This window comes from Trichoplax adhaerens, genomic scaffold (assembly GCF_000150275.1).
Source record: "Trichoplax adhaerens TRIADscaffold_7 genomic scaffold, whole genome shotgun sequence".
In the NCBI taxonomy this organism is placed as follows: Eukaryota; Metazoa; Placozoa; class Uniplacotomia; order Trichoplacea; family Trichoplacidae; genus Trichoplax; species Trichoplax adhaerens.
Genome location: NW_002060949.1, coordinates 2,893,622 through 2,908,868, shown reverse-complemented (window position 1 = coordinate 2,908,868; position 15,247 = coordinate 2,893,622). Strand labels below are relative to the sequence as shown.

At 33.1% G+C, this 15,247-nt stretch overlaps 1 protein-coding gene across 1 annotated transcript; it reads right to left on the bottom strand.

The window, feature by feature from the left end:
• Positions 1 to 642: 642 nt before the first annotated feature.
• TRIADDRAFT_58114 (uncharacterized protein) lies at positions 643 to 9,356 on the bottom strand (the record flags this gene model as incomplete). Its single annotated transcript, XM_002114011.1, has 35 exons — positions 643 to 736; positions 921 to 991; positions 1,228 to 1,319; positions 1,412 to 1,574; positions 1,674 to 1,795; positions 1,936 to 2,302; positions 2,377 to 2,489; positions 2,665 to 2,748; positions 2,865 to 3,005; positions 3,085 to 3,218; positions 3,306 to 3,400; positions 3,487 to 3,539; positions 3,609 to 3,695; positions 3,803 to 3,863; positions 4,020 to 4,116; positions 4,245 to 4,360; positions 4,516 to 4,570; positions 4,667 to 4,752; positions 4,833 to 4,881; positions 4,978 to 5,045; positions 5,198 to 5,323; positions 5,412 to 5,513; positions 5,654 to 5,746; positions 5,848 to 5,944; positions 6,049 to 6,144; positions 6,268 to 6,394; positions 6,495 to 6,533; positions 6,857 to 6,923; positions 7,055 to 7,112; positions 7,306 to 7,480; positions 7,597 to 7,693; positions 7,866 to 7,920; positions 8,216 to 8,297; positions 8,398 to 8,428; positions 9,300 to 9,356. The coding sequence occupies 35 exons, from the start codon at positions 9,354 to 9,356 to the stop codon at positions 643 to 645; spliced, it is 3,450 nt and encodes a 1,149-aa protein (XP_002114047.1).
• Between the last annotated feature and the right edge of the window lie 5,891 nt (positions 9,357 to 15,247).

Below are 15,247 nucleotides of genomic sequence, written 5' to 3'. Positions count from 1 at the left end.
CCAAATTAATTTGTACCAGTAATAACTCTTTTAAATATTAGATTTAATGAAATTTCATTACTATACAAGACCATAAAATATAAAGTAAATGCGTTAGCAGATGTACCTAAACTTTTCGATTAATTCATTCGTATCTCTTTGCAAAACATTTTGATCGTAAATAATCGAGATTTGTCTTGCTACTACAAACTCAAAGTACTACTATATGACAACATTTTAAATTCACATTCTATGTCTGATATCTAGTCAGACCGATGTACTGTCGATGAAATATTACGATAACCATAATGGCCATATTACATTAGCTATCATCAAACTAGGCTGAGAATTAAAAAGTGGCTTCATGGTATATTACATTTGATTAATTAAAAGGAATCAATCAATAGTTGATTTCGGATATTGATACAGCATTAAATTACAGCATACAGTACAATGAAAAGTAATCCATTTTGAAAAGATAAAATCTTATTTCGAACCCAGCGATAAAAGTCAATAAATCAATTATAGAAAGTAATCTATATCACGAATTTAGCATACGAGATTATTGCTAAGAAATAGATTTCTATAAATATCAAATAGAGCTGATAAAAAATAAAAGTTAGCTAAATATAAAATAGGAACCTCTTTAACTTTACAACTGCATCAATGAGTTTGCTGTAGATTTTTACGGCTTTTGCTTCCTTTCCTACGGGTGCCTTTCTCTGAGTTATCAACTTTCCGCCTTTGATTCCTTTTTCTGTGTACGTGAAAATAAGATACTTTCGCAATTGCTTTATAAAAAATTTGCATGTATTTCAAATTTTCGACAGTAAATTAGCTACCACTATACGCTATAATAAGTATTTGTTACTTAAACGCAGAAGAATAATTGTCTCAAAGAAATAAGTATTCAGTTTATCCATAAATTAGTTTTGTGATACCTTTCTATATCCGAATCTTCCGGTCCAGAAACAATTTTTAGTTCTCCAGTTTTACTAATAACAGCTGAAAGCTAAATTGAATTTTATATTTACACATTAAGACTATTGTAAGGTATAGTTGGATGAAAATTAACAATTACCATTAGATACTTTAATGATAATCAATAACTTGGAACTAAAACTGAGTACTGGACGTTGTGGCACATTTAGGTAAGAAATTGCTAAAGTGAGCAACTTTTCCTTAGATATTTTGTCGATAAAAACAATTCAAATGCGTAAGATACAACATTATCTATTTTTTACTAACATGTTCCGTATTACTGTTAATGGCCTGGTTTTGAGTTGATGCGCTTGCACCCATTTCGGAAATGTCTGCATTTGAGGAATTTTTTAATATATCTACAATAAAATCGATAATTCACCATAACCCATAACGCCGATATAAGAATACACTGGCCAGTAGCCATCAAATAAAATTATTCATTTGTAACCTCTATCAGTTGCCAAGTAGTTGATAGGGACGTAACCCTGCTGGCCGCTAGGTAGCATTCCCATCAACCATTGGTTTTCCACGTATAAGACCGCTATTTGATCACCTTGCCGTACGCTTAATTCATCAGAACGACTTGCTTCATAATCATATAAAGCGGTAGCCTATAAACATTTGATAAATTTGCAACAATTTTAAAAATAAACTTTCTACTGCTGTAGTTTTCGGTCTACATGAAATATTGCCTAGGTAGAGGAAATTACTACTGTTCCGCTATGTGAAGATGATGGCCCAAATAATAGAGGTTGGTTTCCGTCGGGATGAACCGAGAACTGACGATCCAAATAACCACCATATCCTCCAATAAGAGACGGACGACGTGTTCCTAAGTGGAGAGTTGATTAATAAATGAACTAAAATGGTTCGTAATACGTAAATGGTATACATAGCTTCTATTGCAGATTATGACTGATGTCATCATCGCGATAAGCAAATTTCAAAAAGATAGTCGAAAATATGGTATACCTGTTCCGGCATTAAATGACGATAATCCAGCTATTATGCTTCCTTCTAAGACGGAAGATCCCCGTCGAATATTTTTAAAATCTGGTAGTTCATTACTCATAGCAGATGATGTCCTTTGCCTTAATCGATCAATAGCATCGTATCCCTCAACGATACTTCCCAATCTTGATAATTGGGGTTGCATCTGACCACCGAAATTCATTTCACTTGGATGCAAGTGCTGAGCAGTCTGATTACTGTATTCGTTTCCCGAAGGAGGAAAGTACGTTTTATCAAATGTTGAATCGCCCCAAGTTTCATTAATACTACTTTTACTAGGAAAAGGAGACACTCCTGCCGTTCTATCTAATACTGGTTCAATGACTTTCTATTAAATTAAATAAATATCAGTCAAATCTTATATTGCAAGTGTCTTAAAGTAGACTACTTCAGAAATCTTACCACCGGGTCTTGAAATTTTTCTTTTGCTTTTTCTAGACTTAATTTCGACATGGCTACATCGAACATTGACTGCTTTAGTGCCTTGATGTCGGTTGTCGCAGTGAGAGAGACAGCTAACGTTGACAATTATACCAGTATTAAAGACAGGGTAAAATAGCAATGTCAAATCTATGTATAAGTTATAACTGCATGAACTAAAGACATGCCGCATTGAATTTATGTATACAGGAACATGAAGAATTGATTATGCTCTTTAAAAATAACATCCATAATGTTAACATTGTTTACATCGTGATAACTCGGTGCTATCTTGTGCTTTATTATCCATGGTCTGTGTATTTTTAAGGATGCTGTCCGTTTTAACATCTTTTACTATTTAGCAAATGAAATGGTGTAAGATTAGCAAAATTCTGTCTATAATCATCATTTTTAACGTAGACGTAAATTCTGTAAAAGAAAATGCTACTCTAACCCATGATATTACTTACGTATTGCATCATAAGAATAAATCAAGATAGGTTGGTGATCTCCAAAAGCACAGAAGACTACGATATTATCATAGGGGTGAAAGTCAACATCAATAACTGGAAAACGATATTGTAATGAAGAGAAGTCTCCGGCACTTTTGCCTATTCCAATATAGATCAGTTAAATCTTTTAATTCATGAATAGAATCAGAAGAAAAAGGGATATTTTTGGATATCTAACCAGAGGTAATATTCCAGGCGTAGGCATTACAATCTTCAGATCCTGATATGATATATGTACCACAAGGTGTAACGGTGCAACGGATACGATCTTTAAAGCAAGTTAATCCGGTAAATGTTTGTATAACAGAACCCCTACAAATAAGATAGTAGATAAAAAGAGATGTCGATAGAAATTCATCGAAACAAAGGTTCTCATAATTAATTTCAAAGAGCACTTACATTCTTAAGTCTACAACGCGTATTGCACTATCTTTGCATAAAACTACCAATTGTCGACCGTTAGGATGTAACTCAATGTGATTGATGCTGGCAGTCTAAGTTAAAAATGTTAGCATAAACAAATATATTTAGATACTTTCTAGATTTTCTCAAAATATCTAAGAATTTAGAGCACACTTACACTCATTAGGCTATCGCTTAAGTTTTCCAGCATTGAGAACTTTTCTATATCGGCTTTAAAATTTTAGACGCAGTCAATTACAGCATGAATTTCTTACAAATTATTTAATAGAACAGGGTTACCTATCTTTACAGGAGTTTCTTTAATATTAAGTTCAGTTCTCCAAGCGAGTAAGCCACCAACGCTATCGCCACTAAACATTCTATCACCTGAACAGACGTTGTAGATGGTAATTACTAAGAATTATCAGATACTACAGCGCTATAATTTTATGACTACTATTGTTATAAAAATTTAGTTTAAATTTTAATTTTACCGTCTTTGCTGAAAGCAATGGTATTAATATATCCGCTATGACCAGGTAATTCCGCTAGTAACTAATTAAATATATAAACATTTTTTTACATTTACAAGGAAAACAGATGATATTAACTCTGTGATTTACTACTGAATTATAGACTTGCCTGCCCGCTTTGTTCCAAGGTATACGTGTTCCAAATACGAATTACAAAATCATACCCTCCAGTAATAACCAAGGTAGAGGTTACTGGGTGATACTTAGCTGTGTAAATAAAAGTTGGGTGTGGTAAAATCTTAGATGCACCGCCACTTTCGTTAAAATTCCAGACTCTATAATAGATACAAATGATGAAAGATATTCAATGAAAGAGGTTGCTACATTCGTATTAATAAACTTTTCTTTAAACTTATCAAGATGATAATGCCTAATTTGTAACTTTTAGAGGGTAAAAAATAACCTAGCCGTTCCATCTGACGATGCTGTTAGAATTTCTTCGTCATCAGCAGACCATGATACATCGTAAATGATGCTAAAATGACCGGTAAAGGTGTTACAGCATTTACCAGTTTTAAGCTAAAAGTCATAAGCAGTTAAAGAATTATAGGTTACGCTCATAATTCCCCTAAGAATAGGACTTAAAAAATGATTATGACATCGAAAAGTTTAACGTTATCACAACTTAGATTTATAGTAAGTGTGTAAATTATACAACATTATTGCTTGCTTACATCATACACAAGAATCGGATAACTTTGCTTGTCTACACATCCTGCCGCTATTTTTCTGTTTTTGGATATTATTTCATATTAAACATTTAGTTTATTTGTCAGTTATATATTTGAAAATTTTTCGATGCATGAACATTATATACCGTAATACCTTCCGTTATGAGAAAATTTTACAACGAGGCACCCTCTCATACCGGTGGAGAAGTTATGCAGTAATTTATTAGGTATACGACAGTCCTACATATAGTAATTTAATTATATAATAAAAATCGAACCAAATAAGCATAGGATCATAATTGAATGTAAGTCAAGAAGACCTGGCTTGGTAATTTACTCCATTGAATTTTCGATTCTTCTTCTGCTTTCCTATAAATTGTTTTTTTAATTATCTCGATCAACCTATGTTCAATCTCAAATTACCGCAAGACTTAAATACTTAATCGAATAGAAGGCAGTCCTTACAAGTCTTTTAGTCTCTTTTCATCAATAATAGTATTTGATAATTCATCATAAGTAATCTTACTTTCTTCCTAAATGGTAGAAATAGTAAGAACCGATTAATTATATACGTAACGATTGAAATTAAATCAGGCACCTTACTGAATGTAAAGCTTGATATTAACATTTAGCGAAATACAAGCAAATAGAGACCGTAAGCTAGATAGAATTTACTAAGCGTTACTTTTTGTACAGGGAACATTGATCGCATTGAAGGATCGACATTCTGAGGAGGCTTAGTACTTTTAACAGTTACGTAAAGTGTGGATGGGTATTTCACTCTTGGACAGTCTTTCCACCATTTATAAATCTATGGTTAACCAAATTTTTTTGCAAAATTTAGGTATACTGTATATATGAATCGTTCGAAAACTGTCATTAACCTGCTCGATATTTACCTCTGCAGAATCATTTTTTCGATGAATAGCAGTCCTAGGACAACGATATAATTGTAAACGGACTCTTTTGTCAGTATTAAATTCTCCATTCCCTCCTACTAACTAAGGAATCAAGAAATATAAACACAATTAATTTAATTAGAATATTTAGTGGGCTTCATATTTAAAGGAATTTTAAGCATTTCTGTCAGCAAAACTAATTCTATAGTAATAATCAAAGTTCTTTTATGCTGTAGTCATACCTTTAGGAATGCCCACGCAATTTTGTGCCAACCTCCGTTTTGATTAGCCGCAGCGGCGGTGTTAGTAATATTCATACCTAGAAAATCTAGAATCTGAAGTGATCGTGGAAATAAAACGAAAATAAATTTTAACTGTTAAAAAGTTTATCAAAATACTTAAAAGAACTTATGGCACCTTTAAGACATAGCTTTACCTCAAAAAATACTATAGTTTGTGATTGATCTTGCTTAACGAAGCAAGAAAATGCTTCATTATACAGGATCAATTCTTCCCAATGAGGTGTAAAGGATCTGTTTGGATTACAATATGGATGCATAATCAGTAGTCAAGTTCATAGCATGTACAGCAGAATTATTTTGTAAAGTAAGTAAAATAACTGAAAGCATTTTTGCACCGGTGCTTTTTGTAGTCGTATGGCTGTGTCATCACTGGTAAGATATAATCGACAGCATCATTTTCATTTTCATAATAAGAAACAACAGACTTATCTCTACGAGAAATCATAAACAGTAGATTAGTGTACGCTTTTATACATGTCAGGGCCTAAGTGACTCTTAATACAAACTCAAATACTTGGTGTATAGCAAGTTAGCGACATGTTATGCATGCTTACCTATTTGACTTCTTAACGTATTGTCCATTTGAAATATCTACAAGATGTATTCTCACTAATGGGTGCTTAACATGTACATCAAGTTCTAACTGATCCGCTTTATGTACAGCAATAGTCAGGATCGGCTCTAGATAGTAAGGTATAGCTATTAAATATTATGATCGCAAATAAGCTTCAAAATTTATCTATGATGATGAATTGCATGTACATGTGCAATGTTCTATTACCTTCCACAGGAATCCTTAAGGATTTATCTTTTTTTCTTTCTAGATTTAAAAGAATAGCAGTGAAGTTATCAAAACAATTTCAAAATACATGTACTTTTTTTGTACGCCAGCGTGTATCTTTAACCGGTAAAGTAACAATAAGTGAAACACTAATTGTTTTTACTTTATAGATATCTTTTAATTTTAATTATTTAATCATTGCTATATACTGTAACTGCATCTAATCTAGCATTTCTAATTTATTAACATTAGGGCAAATATATCTCATATTTACGATTATGTATATTTGTGACGATACGCCATATTTCCTAATTTTAGATCTGTAAAATTAAGGATATAGTGATGTGATATCCATTTATTACTTTTATCTTTCGCTTCGGGATCTTCTTTTGCTTTTTTTCTTTTATCTTTCTTACTCTTGGATTTTGCCTACCGTAAAACAATTTTTAATATTACGTAATTATGAGCGATATCTGTAGACTGTTATAGCATAAATTAAAATTTGAATATAAATTTGTTCGATGGTGATCAATATTACAAATATCGTCTGTAGGGCGTACAGTCTTAGCTTTCCCTTGATCGTCTGGCTTTTTAGGGGTGTCGATGTAATCTGCGTCTCTGAAGAGTGATAAATTTGTAGATTGGTTGTAAATTGACATCAGAAAAGAAGATAAAGCTATTTTTCTGAAAACTGGTGTCTACTAAACGATTTGTAGACTACGAAATAGGAATAGATTTAGTCACTACTAATACATGGCATATTATTTAGAGCTGAATTCTTTACTATGCCTCAGTACTAAAATCTACGTACGGATTTTCATTGTTGCTAAGTTTAAATTTAGCTTTTTTCTTAGTACGTTTCCCTTCCGGAATAGACTGTGATACATTGTTATCGTCGTGGATGTAACCTTCATTATCTGCGTAATTAACTTTCTCTGGAGTGTTCTCGTCATTTTCATATTCCTTGTCATTATCTCTTGCTTTCCCTGATAACGTTAAGGTTACGGTATAGTTCAGAGTATAAAGCCATTGGTATATTTATAATAACAGTTTCGCTATTGCAATTAGCCATAGTTTCTGTATCTGTGATTTATTCACATACTAGTTGATTTGGACTTCTTTTTATTTTTATTTAGAGATTTATCCTTAGTAGGGATTTTCACGTGGGGCTGCAACCGATCATCATCGTCTTCGTTGGACTACGGGATGCGTATAAACATGAAATATCAATAAATGGATAACCATTTGAAAGGGGTTTAAAGATAATGAGCTAATAATATTTATGTATTAGCAATTGTAATTTCTCTTGATAAAATAATTTAATGCAAGTACTGCATAATGATAAACTTGAGTGAATTATTTTTGTCGTACCAGTGTAGATGCTCCGCGAGGCGATCGCCTTTTCTTACTAAGGCTTTCATTAAGTCTAACAAATTTAGAAAAGAGAGATGTCGAAACCTGATGTAATTACTTTTCTATCAAAGCTATCGATTCTGATGATGGATGACTAATAGTTCATATCGTTTAATAATTTATTTTATCGCTAATGAATTCAATCTGATTGTAAATAAATAAATTATATAACATTACTGTAGCAGCAAAGCTAAGATGGATGACATCTTCAGATAAATATACTGCATTTACATGTACTGCTATCGTATTAGCTTGATATAGGTGTACTGTATTCTTTAGTCATGTCATTTAATAGAAATTTTAATTACTGGTTATCAGATGTGTTTTTGGATGATTCAAGTAGTTGGGCAAATCTCGCTCTAGTCTTTTGCCGTAGGTTTTCAGAACCGCCTAAATAATAATGCATAAAATAGTGAAAAGGATTTATCATGCAGTATGTTAAAGTTATGGTGTGGGCTGTAATTTTAGATCAAAGAATAGAATCTGTTACCTTCATTTTCAGCTAGCGGACTACTTTCTTCCTGCATGATTGATTAATTATAAAAAAAAAGCTTCAATCTCCTTGTACAAAATCAATGTGTAAATACTTCAAATTTGCTACTGAATCAAGTGTGTGTTGTTATTGTACATTTGCAACTGGGATAGTACGTAAATGTGCTACGTATGATATACTCTCACATGCATAACATTAGGGAATATTGATCAACATAAATAACATTGCAGCATTTTGAATGAGTATGAAGCTTCACATGCAGTCGCTATGTTCGCAGAAGCTTTTAAAACTGTATTTGATTACTGTATGTTGCCCTGCTGTCTAAAGTATAATTTTATCGTTCAACTAAGTGTACAAGCACAATATTAATCGTGCTGAGAATATAGACTGTTTATGTATAGTCATTATATAAATATAATATGTCCACATAGCCTTTTAGAAAGAAGTACAGTATAATAATTGAATTCCTGTTAAGATACAGTCTATCGATGTCTATACGCATGCAGTAGGGTAATTAAACTGATGATGTTATTATAATTGGTGTAAGCGGTAGTAGTTCTCGACAAACAAATTCTATTGTTAGGCGTATGTTTTCAAATAGTCGTAGTAATAAATTTCATCAAATACAATATAGAGTATATAAAATGATAATATAGTCAATAACTCATAGGTGAAAATGTTGAGTAGTTGATTTACTTCAATGTTTAATAAGTAGCTAAATATATTGTAGATTGTCTTGATTTTCTAATTTACTATGGTCAATCAGATTCGTTCTTACTGGTTTACATTAGATAGAATAGGACTGTATTTGCAAATTCTTTCATGAGATCATTTAGATGTTTTATTACTGGATTTTCTTGAAGCCATTTTTAAATATGATTAAAGGATTTTAAACTAACCTTGGTAGGTCGCCTTTTCTTTGCACCTCTTTTCTTCTTAACTTGATCTAAATCCATAATTGATGACAGCTTATTTATGTTGGCATACAGTATCTACTACGGTACATGGTCATATTTTCGTCATCATAGAATCTATGAATAAAATTGAGACAGTTAGACATTAGAAGGCTCACATCCAAGCTGAAACACCGTCAATATTAAAAAACTATCCAGATCAAGTGCAATCCACCTCATTAATACTACTACAATACTGTACTGTAGACTGTACAAGTACTGTCATGATTTCAACAAATTACAGTACTGTAGTTGTGTGTTGGGAAAATACAGTGATACAACACTAGGTAGTATCGAATTGTATATCTTCATAAAGTAAATGTTAATTTATTATGGCTAAATTGATGAAAGACTTGACATGTACTTCTATGTTAGAGAGTTCAGAACCTATACACAACACGTACTAACAAAATGATAGCATAAGTTGACCAATATGAAATGAGAAAGTAAAAGTGTACCATAACCATTCAATGTTGTAAAATTTTTTTCATTTTTTCTTTCAAAAAATGAAAATTACTTCTACCTCTATCGAATACTAGGATTTACAACCATTCAATCTTAAAGACTTGTACAATATATCGTTCTTGAATCTATAATTGAAGAAGATACAAGTGTTTTTTTCTCTCGCAAACAACTAATATACCGCCAGAGGTTGTAGTTGGGTTAATTTGCTCGGCTTCAATGAACGAGGAAACGACTTGTTGTTTGACTATGCAGTTGTGCAAGTGCTGTAACTAGATACAGTATACCACACTGACTGTCACCTGGGTGTAACAGCGTCGATAACGGTTAGTATTTATTTTTAGTCTTGGTATGTTGATTTCGCGTGGGTTGTACTGTACTCAGTGTACTGTACACTGTACACTGTACACTGTACGGTACTGTACAGAGGCAAGGAGCTTTTTCTTTTCTTTTTACCGTAGCCAGTTTTCCCTACTGTACTGTACAGTACAGTACACTGAGTGTACAGTACACTGTACTGTACTGTATGTACTGTACACTCAGTAGAAAAAGATCGACGCTGCGACGGTACGCTGTCCGCTATGTCCGCGATGTCCGCGACCGATGTATCCAAATTAAATGCTAGATTGCTTTTGCGCAATAGGATTTCATACGGTTTCATACCATTTCATTTGCAGAGAGAATCACCAGAATGTGATCATAATTTTACATGGAGGTGCTAATAAAAATTCTGATGCGTTAGTACGATAGTCCAAATTAGATGCTAGGTTGCTTTGTGCAATAGGATTTCATACGGTTTCATACCATTTCATTTGCAGAGAGAATCACCAGAATGTGATCATGGAGATGCTAATAAAAATTCTGATGCGTTAGTACGATAGTCCAAATTAGATGCTAGGTTGCTTTGTGCAATAGGATTTCATACGGTTTCATACCATTTCATTTGCAGAGAGAATCACCAGAATGTGATCATAATTTTACATGGAGGTGCTTCTAATAATTCTGATGCGTTAGTACGATAGTTTCAGCTAAGTATTCTTAAAACTTTTTATAAATTGGCGGGGGCCTATTGTACAATATACCTAGTGTAGATGTACCTATACACGATCTGATTGGCTTATTGCGAGACCAACGTAATGTTACTGTAATATTATCATAGTTTATCTTTGGTAAGGTAATAACAGGTTTAAAACTGCCTATAGTTCTGACTGATATCTTAAGAACACTCTTAATGTTCAATTTACATCTGTGTTCGTATGTAGAACGTCAGTCTAGATATCGGTGTCTGCATGCATGTGGCTCGAGCAATAAAGTATCAGTTCAACAGTGCATCGAGGACGTTGTGTTTTATTGAGAACCATTAATATTACATCAAGGATCATTTGGTCTCTTTCTAGTAGTTTGTCAATGGACAGGTGAGTTTGGTCGATGGATAGGTGATGATGTCGATGATATCCTCCAAGATTTGATATTGTCGATTTTAGCTTCGTGTGCGATTTATGCTGTCTATTTTGTCATTTCACAATACTCTACTTTATAGTATCACTAATAAGTACGAGCACAATATCATAATTTTCCGTTACAACCTGCAAAAGTACAGCAAGTATCGAATTCTTTAGCAAAATATAGTCTCGAGAATCAACCATCTAGTGCACAGTACTGTAAAATGGACACCTCTACGAGTACATTGTGCATTACATATACGTACACTCATTGTACAGTTGTACTGCAGATACGCATATTACTGCAAAATTTTACTTTTAAAAGGAAGATATCCCATATAACCCATATCAGAGTCATTCAGTAGCTAAATATCTGATTCTTACTCTACTTGTCTGATACTGTACGGCTGACAATATTATACATGTGTACGTATTAAGGACGATAGCTATAATTGCAATTATTGCTTTAACCTATCCATGCGCCTATTGTGGATAAAAAAATTCATCCTCAATTATTATCAATCTCTATACAGTTAACTAGTGATTATTTTGTAATTAAAATCACAATTACGTTCGCCGCTATAAATAGCAGATCAATTGGAAGGGCTAAAAATGCAGACATCTTATTGTTCAATTCACTTTCTTGTTCGTTGCTACCATAATATTAAGGGGCTGTCGTGTTCCAATGATAGAAATCACGTTTATCCTTGACAATTGGAATACATTCTTGATAGACCGATGGCTTTGAGTATTACGTAGTTTTTTGTATTTTTATTGACTGTGAGTAGGAAATTAATTGCTTCAGTTTTTTCAAGAAAATAACACCCACGCATATGATATTAGCAATAACTTAGTTTACTCAGTAGAACTTTTACAAAATAATAATAGTCACTAATGTCTTTTAGGGGATTATTCGTCCTCGTCTTATTATTGTATGGAATTCGTAAATATAACCATTTTGTAATTAAAATTTGAAGAATAACGGTGCAATAAAAAATTTATTTTATCGAAATCACTAAACTTTAATAATGAATAGAAGTGAACCACCTTCTTGGCTTTTCAAAAATTATGCAATATCAATGTAATTTGTAACATAAGATTTCCTATTTGTTTATTAATCAAATGCAAAGTATTGTAGAGCTTTCATATTTACACGGTATGGAAACATGCTCGTATCTGCTAGAACGCTATAAATATTTGTATCATAACAGTATATGCTCGCGGCGTGTCTGATATACGTTGTATATGTAAAATTATTGCTCTAGAAAAGATCATTTTGGTAGTAGAAGATTACTAAGCCGTTTGGTTTAAAAAACAATCATGAAAAATATACGCCATTGCTATTATTCTGCTGTGCAGTGTAAACATATCAATATCCGATTCTGAGAATTTCAATTAATTAACCCATAAATTTAATCTATATTAATCAAATCTAACATTGACCAATAAACCTTTGTTAACATGACAATTTTTTCCTTCCTTCTCTACTCAATCTTCCTTACAACGGCCCATAATTCTCGTATATTTGAATGAGGGTAAAGTACAATGCGTTATTTTTCTGCCATGATATCAAAATGAAATAAAAATTCTTATATTCAATGGGCTTCTATTGTTGTCGATACTTTTAAATTGTTATGTGTCAGTCACAACTTTAATAAGGTTAATCACTTTAGTAACATCATTTTATTTATGGACTGGTGGAAAGAATTGGAAACAAACTAAGGCAGATGCTGCCCGTGACTTTTTATCAGGCATACGAAACAAGCTTCAGTAGAAATTCACAGGTAAAAAGTACGATCCGAGTTACGTTAAACAAGGTAGAGAGTTCTTGTTTACATGGTTGAATGTATTCTTATTTAATTATGAATTGTAAACCATACAGTAATGTATCTATAAGGCTTAAGCTCCCAACGTATTGCGACTGCAAATCCAGTATTGCAAAACAATCGCTTTTTTCTTTTCGCTTGGTACGGCTTTTCGATTTTGACATCCATACCCATTTAATAAGTTACAGTTATCTCCATGCAATTTGATATAATATGCTGGTACAATGGAACTGATGAAAGTGAAGCTAAATTTTAGTTCTGGCCGGACTGGTAGTAGATCCTCACTTTTGTACTAATTTCGATAGTCCTTGCCTTCTATTACTTTTCGCATCGGTTTGCTAAAGCGACTCTATTGATGTTTTTTAACAAGCAATCAATTTTTTTGTAGAGAATCTTGTTCTGGCAGTTCAATATAGTATAGTATTGTACTGTACGTTGGCAGTAGTGGTAAGTGAGTAAATTTATCTGTTTACCGTTAAATCTTTTCAATTTTATATCTATTATAGTTATCATAGTGTTATTATTATTATTATTTTGTTTTAATTATTTTCAATCGATTGCGAAATTAAATTATTGCATCACTACTGTCTACGCGTATAGTGTACCAAAGAGTGGAAAGTTTGATAACTGAAATTTGCATGTCTGGTACCAGATCTTTTTCACTTATTTAATGTTTTTATACGATTATACGCATCTCTTACTGGTGTACAATCGGTGTTGGATCGAAGTCATATGGAGAAAAGTAATAGCAGTTGTAATTAATCATAATGTGCTGGGTCAATAAGAATTTGGATCAGAATAATTGATTGCAATATATAAATTGCGGATGATGGGCTAATTTTACATCGAACGCAATGGCGTTTTGAAGCTCTATGCGCGTACACTAACATATTTTTGAGTGGTTTTCAAGCGCAGAAGCTTGTTTCCGAACTTGAAAGAAGACAGTAGTAGCACACTAACTTATTTTTGAGTGGTTTTTAGTGGTTTTCAAGTGCGGAAGCTTGTTTCCGAACTTGAAAGAAGACAGTAGTAGCACACTAATTTATTTTTGAGTGGTTTCAAGTGCAGAAGCTTGTTTCTGACATTCGAAGAAGACAGTAGTAGCACACTAACTTATTTTTGAGTGGTTTTTAGTGGTTTTCAAGTGCGGAAGCTTGTTTCCGAACTTGAAAGAAGACAGTAGTAGCACACTAATTTATTTTTGAGTGGTTTCAAGTGCAGAAGCTTGTTTCTGAGCTTCGAAGAAGACAGTAGTAGCACACTAACTTATTCTTGAGTGGTTTTCAAGTGCAGAAGCTTGTTTCTGAACTTGAAAGAAGACAGTAGTAGCACACTAACTTATTTTTGAGTGGTTTTCAAGTGCGGAAGCTTGTTTCCGAACTTGAAAGAAGACAGTAGTAGCACACCAACTTATTTTTGAGTGGTTTTTAGTGGTTTTCAAGTGCGGAAGCTTGTTTCTGACCTTCGAAGAAGACAGTAGTAGCACACTAACTTATTTTTGAGTGGTTTTCAAGTGCAGAAGCTTTCTTCTGAACTTAAAAAGAAGACAGTAGTAGCACACTAACTTATTTTGAGTGGTTTTCAAGTGCGGGAGCTTGTTTCTGACCTTCGAAGAAGACAGTAGTAGCACACTAACTTATTTTTGAGTGGTTTTCAAGTGCAGAAGCTTGCTTCTGAACTTAAAAAGAAGACAGTAGTAGCACACTAACTTATTCTTGAGTGGTTTTCAAGTGCGTAAGCTTGTTTCCGAACTTGAAAGAAGATAGTAGTAGCACACTAACTTATTTTTGAGTGGTTTTTAGTGGTTTTCAAGTGCGGAAGCTTGTTTCTGACCTTCGAAGAAGACAGTAGTAGTAGCACACTAACTTATTTTCGAGTGGTTTTCAAGTGCAGAAGCTTGCTTCTGAACTTAAAAAGAAGACAGTAGTAGCACACTAACTTATTTTTGAGTGGTTTTCAAGTGCAGAAACTTGTTTCCGAACTTGAAAGAAGATAGTAGTTGCACACTAACTTATTTTTGAGTGGTTTTCAAGTGCGGAAGCTTGTTTCTGACCTTCGAAGAAGACAGTAGTAGCACACTAACTTATTTTTGAGTGGTTTTCAAGTGCAGAAGCTTGTTTCTGAACTTGAAAGAAGACAGTAGTAGCACACCAACTTATTTTTG